Source organism: Penaeus monodon, chromosome 4, assembly GCF_015228065.2.
Source record: "Penaeus monodon isolate SGIC_2016 chromosome 4, NSTDA_Pmon_1, whole genome shotgun sequence".
Taxonomy (NCBI): Eukaryota; Metazoa; Arthropoda; class Malacostraca; order Decapoda; family Penaeidae; genus Penaeus; species Penaeus monodon.
Genome location: NC_051389.1, coordinates 20,299,804 through 20,306,282, shown reverse-complemented (window position 1 = coordinate 20,306,282; position 6,479 = coordinate 20,299,804). Strand labels below are relative to the sequence as shown.

General features: G+C 35.0%; 1 protein-coding gene and 1 long non-coding RNA gene across 2 annotated transcripts in view; both read right to left on the bottom strand.

Moving 5' to 3' along the window:
- LOC119572491 (4-O-methyl-glucuronoyl methylesterase 1-like) overlaps positions 1-2,398 on the bottom strand; it is a 24,186-nt gene extending 21,788 nt beyond the window's left edge. The window contains exons 1-5 of the mRNA XM_037919599.1: positions 2,325-2,398; positions 1,397-1,533; positions 908-1,249; positions 348-540; positions 14-45 (exon numbers count right to left, since the gene is read on the bottom strand). Of these exons, the coding sequence (XP_037775527.1) occupies positions 14-45; positions 348-540; positions 908-1,249; positions 1,397-1,472 (643 nt within the window). The 5' untranslated portion in view covers positions 1,473-1,533; positions 2,325-2,398. The remainder of the gene's footprint in view (positions 1-13; positions 46-347; positions 541-907; positions 1,250-1,396; positions 1,534-2,324) is intronic.
- A 3,847-nt stretch (positions 2,399-6,245) lies between these two features.
- LOC119598694 overlaps positions 6,246-6,479 on the bottom strand; it is a 2,584-nt gene continuing 2,350 nt past the window's right edge. Inside the window, exon 3 of the long non-coding RNA XR_005230988.1 lies at positions 6,246-6,376. This is a non-coding gene — a long non-coding RNA (uncharacterized LOC119598694). The remainder of the gene's footprint in view (positions 6,377-6,479) is intronic.

Genomic DNA, 6,479 nt, shown 5'->3' with positions numbered 1-6,479 from the left:
TTGATAGTGATGCCGTAAGTAATGTCGACACTTGTCGCCTTGTTGCTTCGGCGAGGAAAAGTCTTACTTTACAAATTTAAATCGTTATATCCTTATTGATCTATCACACACACACACGCACACACACACACGCACACGCACACTCACACTCACACACGCACACACCACACGCAACACGCACACTAACACGACAACGCACACGCACACGCACACGCACACGCACACGCACACGCACACACACACACACACACACACACACACACACACACACACACACACACACACACACACACACACAGAGTGTCATTTTTTTTAGAGGGGGATGCTAGAAAACAATGATAACATACTTGCTTTGGTCGTAAAAGCAATGGGCAGCAGTAAGAATCCACCTCTCCTTAATGATTGAACCCCCACACTGATACTGTCTGCCGGCGATGGTGGGTATCACCGCCACCTGGTAAGGGTACTCGCCCGCTGACGCCACCGTTCCGTTGACGATCCTCGTGCTCCCAACGGAAATTGGTGCTACCCCGCAACCATCTGCCGTTTGGGTAATTTCATATTTCGGAAAAAAAAGCGAATAAGCTTGCGAAAGATTCGTCGAAACCAGGACATACAGATTTTTTTTTATCGATAAATATATAACGCATGTCAAGAATATAACGAATGGGTGTGTTTGAATAGATGATCAGTGATAACTAGGAGGATAATATCTTTCTTATTATTATTAATTAATTAATTAATTCATTCATTAATTGATTAATTAATATTATTATTTTCTTTGCGACCCGTCCAAGGAACTACACAGTTAAAATATGCCATGATTTTTCAACTTCGTGATCTGTGATGATAGGTTCTTAATGCAATACTATAAATTAAGTAATCAGGTACCTGATCGGAAACTCACCACAGTATGCTCTGGTGATACCGCAAGTGGTCGTTCCTGGAGGAGCTGTGGTTGGGGATGGAGGAGCTGTGGTTGGGGATGGAGGAGCTGTGGTTGGTGATGGAGGTGCTGTAGTTGGTGATGGAGGAGGAGCTGTAGTTGGTGATGGAGGAGCTGTAGTTGGTGATGGAGGAGGAGCTGTAGTTGGTGATGGAGGAGCTGTACTTGGTGATGGAGGAGGAGCTGTAGTTGGTGATGGAGGAGCTGTACTTGGTGATGGAGGTGGGGCTGTAGTTGGTGATGGAGGAGCTGTACTTGGTGATGGAGGAGGGGCTGTAGTCGGAGCAACTGTTGTTGGAGCATCTAAAAAAACAATAACAATAAATGACACCCCGGAACACATTTAAGAAAAAGTTCAACAATTCACAAAAGAAATATACATATTCAAGCTTCCATTTCATACAAACTACCAAAACCTCTTACATGAATTTTATTGTGTATTTGCCATACCTCCTACAGTGAAGATCTCACACAAGAATCCGCCAGAGAACTCATCTGACTTAAATTCCTTTCGTCTGAATTGCATGGTCAACTTATTAGTGGAGACAATGACGCCATCTGGAGCATCTTGTTGGCAGTACTTTTTACTGAGAAGGAAAGAGAATTTGTGATGTAAATATAAAGTGATGTTAGTGATATAAATGTAAATGTATATATACATATATATATATATATATATATATATATATATATATATATATATATATATATATATAGAGAGAGAGAGAGAAGAGAGAGAGAGAGAGAGAGAGAGAGAGAATCACACACACACACAAATCGTGGACACACTGATTCCATAGCCTCAACATATGGTAGAGAGACCAACAGTTCTTAAGGCCATCACAAATGATATGCATAAGCTGTACATTTATAACATAGCTCTCTCACTCCAGCACCCTTTAGGAACTCCGTTACAGAAGCAGAACAGAACCCACTCAGCGTTCACCATTTGACCCGACAGTCGCTCGACATCAACGATCAACGGTGCTCTTAACGAATACGGAGGTGATGTCTCTCCGGGCCTTTCGGCCCGTAGAGACATCACCTCCCATCACCTCACGCATACATTACGACAAATACACACAAATATGAACACGAAATACAGTCACGTGACCAGAAAGATGAATAAGAAAACATCCACAATAAGAAACTAAACTGAATTGTAACGTTTAGAACTCATCAAGAGTTCCTCATCAGACGGATAAATAACCGAAATGGAACGAAATGTTACGATTTCATTTCTTTTCTGATTGTTTCTGTCTTCCTATTCACGCAAATACCGCCCTCCGAAGGCACATTGGTCTCTATACAAAGCGTAGAATAACCGCAGTCTTGCACACCAAAGGATATCAGACCATCACTTTTTAAAGGGCTTAAAGTTTGCTTTTTGCCGTTGACTTTGCCGCGGAACTTCAGGAGTTCCCTCTTACCCCCCGTTTCTGTTCAGGTTAAAGAATGGACAGAAAGAAGCCAATCTCGGTGCCTCTAGGAGTCTGCATGAGAGGGAAACAGAAGACAAATTATGATACGTGTCTGGGAAGCATCAGCCCGGAAATTTGATAAAGACTGATGTATTATACATACATACGTACGTATGCATGTATGCATGTATGTATACAAGCATATATAATATATGTATATATATATATGTGTGTGTGTGTGTGTGTGTGTGTGTGTGTGTGTGTGTGTGTGTGTGTGTGTGTGTGTGTGTGTGTGTGTGTGTGTGTGGTGTGTGTATGCATATTACAAATCTATGTTCTTTCTATCTGTCTATGTATAGTTATTTTTAATATAATTTTAATATATATATATATATATATATATATATATACACACACATATATATGTATACGACCCACAGTTTAGTGGTTGTTACTTTAACCCCCTATTTTCAAAAGCGCCTGGCATAGACATCACCACCAGCACCGCTGTGTATGCGCGAGAGTGGTGATGAGGTGACCCGAGTGTTCACGCTCTTCCACGGGTGCCACTCCTCCACTGAAGACCGCTCTTGTGATTTCACATAATTTCTTCAGGTTTGTTTTTCGTTTGATAGGATTAGGGATAAAGTTTACAGGGTTATGTTGACTTTACCTAGGTAGGATTGGTGATGGTTTCTTCATTAATGTATTCTTTGTAGATGTATTCCTTAAGTAAATAAGCAATTACGTGTGTGGGTTTTATTTCATTCTTTCTTTAGAAATATAGGAAACTGAATTTATTTAATAAAACGAAAGATGAAGTCGAATTCATTTCCGAAGAACATTGACATAAGGGATTACAGATGGTCTATTACATTAAAATAATACTTACCAAGTGACAATATGGGGTAATTAATTTACTATCTAAATAACGGAAAATCATAATGGAAACTTTCAGCTAAGAAAAATGTATAATAACAAGTTAAAGAAACCTGCTGAGATCTAACGATGATTGTACAATGAACAATCTTTATCAACGACGGGAGTTGTGCTTGCCCATATCGGGCCACTGTATAGCCGGCCGCTGTTCGTTCATGCACTCAAGTCGTGATATGCGTGTGTGTGTATATATATATATATATATATATATATATATATATATATATATATATATATATATATATATATATAAAAAAATAAATAAATAAAATATATAGATAAAAAAAATAAATGAATATATAAAATATACATAATATATGTATATATACATACATTATAAAATGTATATATATATATATATATATATATATATATATATATATAATAAAATATATATATATATATTTTATATATATTGTGTGGTTGGTGTGTGTGTGTGTGTGTGTGTGTGTGTGTGTGTGTGTGTGTGTTGGGTGGTGTGTACATAATGTATTTATGTATATAAGTATAATAACAATAAAAACAATAGCAAAAATAATAATTCAGGTAACAGTTTTGATAAAGTAATGATGTCAATAATAGAAATGGTACTAAATTAGTGATAATGATATCATAATAATGTTGAGGATAACGGTAATAATGATAATAATTATAATAATTATGATAATTTTAATGAAAGTAATGATAATAATGATAATGATGATAATAATGCTGATAATATTGATGATGATAATAATATTAAACTATAATTATCATTGTTATATAATTATATGTTTTATTTATGCGTGCATGTATGTATGTGTTATGCACTACAAATACATGTGGGTTTAGCCTGGCAAAACAGTAATAACAATAGCAAAAGCACAAGTAACAACAAAAAGAATACCAGTGATGGTGATGGTAATGCTAGTTAAGACAGTAATGTTAATAACGGTAATAAACATAACAGTAATAATTACGATGATAAAATAATAATGATAATAATGATGGTAATAATGATATTAATGAAAATACTAATAGCGATAGCAATAATAATGATTATGATAACATCAATGATAGTGATATTAATCATAATAATAGTAATAACAATTAAGATAATAATAATAATGATAATGAGTATAACAGTAATAATGATATGATAAGAATAATAGTAACATCGATAATAATAACAATGATAATAATGATAATAATGGCAACAATAATGATAAGGATTTAAAATTTTAATCGTAACAACAACAATAATAAAAATAATGATAATGATGATGATAATAACAATGATGACAATCATCACTGTGATGATAATAATGACGATGATAATGATGATGATAAAAATGATAATGACAATGGTCATAATAACAGTAACAAAAAAATAATCATGATAATAATAATAACAATAATAATAATAATAGCAATAATGATATTAATGATAGTAATAATAATGATAATAATGATAATGATGATGATCATGATAATAACAATAATGCTATATAATAATGATAATGATGATAAGTATAATATTACTTAAACAATAACAGTAATAAATATCATATCAATGATAATGCTACCGATAATAATGATGATGAATATGATGATAAGGACAAGAAGAAGAAGAAAAAAAGAAACACACTTACTTTAATCTTGTTTTTGCATTTCCCTTCTGACGATTATTGTCAGTGTAGATAACAATGGTTCCCCCTATCCCAGGACAATTTTCCCATCGCATACTTCCTGAATTTCTGAAGACAATGAATAATAGGCATCATAAAAAAAAAGAAAAAAGAAAAGAATGATAAGATTTTTTTGGTTTCTTGGGTGTGAGATAATGATGATAATAGTAATGATAACAATAAAGATGATAATAGTAATGATAATAATAATGATGATAATGATAATTACACAATTTTGTTTTCCATGCACTAATTGCAATGCCAAAACTTAGATATATAAATAACGAAGACATTGATACCGACAATCAGATGACATCATTGCAATTGTTTACTCGATTGTTATAAATAACGAAAAACGAAGAAAATTAAGAAATTAACTCACCCAATATTCCCCGTGTTTCTTAAGCTGGTCGCCATATTCTTCGAAGCACTTGGTGGTCGTGGGGATTTTTCAGGTTTATTATCATTAAGTTTTCGGCTCTTAATGACATTCTCATCAGGTTGGCTGCTTGGTCGCGCTTTCTTCCCCTCTTTGCACTTTTTCGCGAATCCCCGCTTATTTTCGTAGCTCGTTTGGTTTTTCTGTTGCTAAACTTGTTTGGATTTTTCCTATCTTTGTCTGGATTTTCTCTGTCTTTGTTTTGATTTTTCCTATCCTTGTTGTTGTTTTCTCTGTCTTTGTTTTGATTTTTCCTATCCTTGTTCTGATTTTGTCTATCCTTTTGATTATCCCTATCCTTTTTGTTGATTTTTCCTATCCTTTTGATTATTCCTATCCTTGTTTTGATTTTTCCTATCCTTTTGATTATCCCTATCCTTGTTTTGATTTTTCCTTCTTTCTCGTCTTATCATGTTTCCCCATGCTCTGGTCTTTCTTGGATTTCCTATTTCCACTGCCAGTCTTGCCATTCTCCTCGTCTTTATCATCGTCCTTGTCTCCTTTGTCTTTATTTTCTTTCTCGTCTTCCTTCGTATCTTTATTTTTCGAGGTTTTTTTAACCTCCTTGCTCTCCTTGTCCTCTTTCCTATCCTTCTGCTGTCCTTTCTGCCTGTTGAATTTCTTCTGTTGTCTACGTTTGTTGGCATTTAATTTGCCTTTGTGTCCTTTTCCCCGTCTCCGATTCTTCTCGCTTTTTCTCTTCCCCTGTTTTTTCTCTTGTTCATATTTTTCATTTGCTTTGGTGATCTCCCTTTCTCTCCCCCTTTCGCTTCATTGTCACAATTCCGTTCTTTCGCGTTATTTAGCTCCCTTCACATTTAACTTTGGCTATTGTTTTCTTTGTTGGTTTGTTCTTTCTTCATGTTTGTTTACCCCTTTTGACATCCCTCTCGTACCTGTCAAGGGATGTGTCTTCGGCTGTCAAGTCTGGGGCGCCTTGGTCCTGCCTCTCATTTTGGTCAACCTGTGCAAGCGGAAAAGGTTGCTTTATCGTTACCTGTTTTTCTATCCTTCTCTCTCTCTCTCTCTCTCTCTCTCTCTCTCTTTCCCTCTCCTTTCTCTCTATT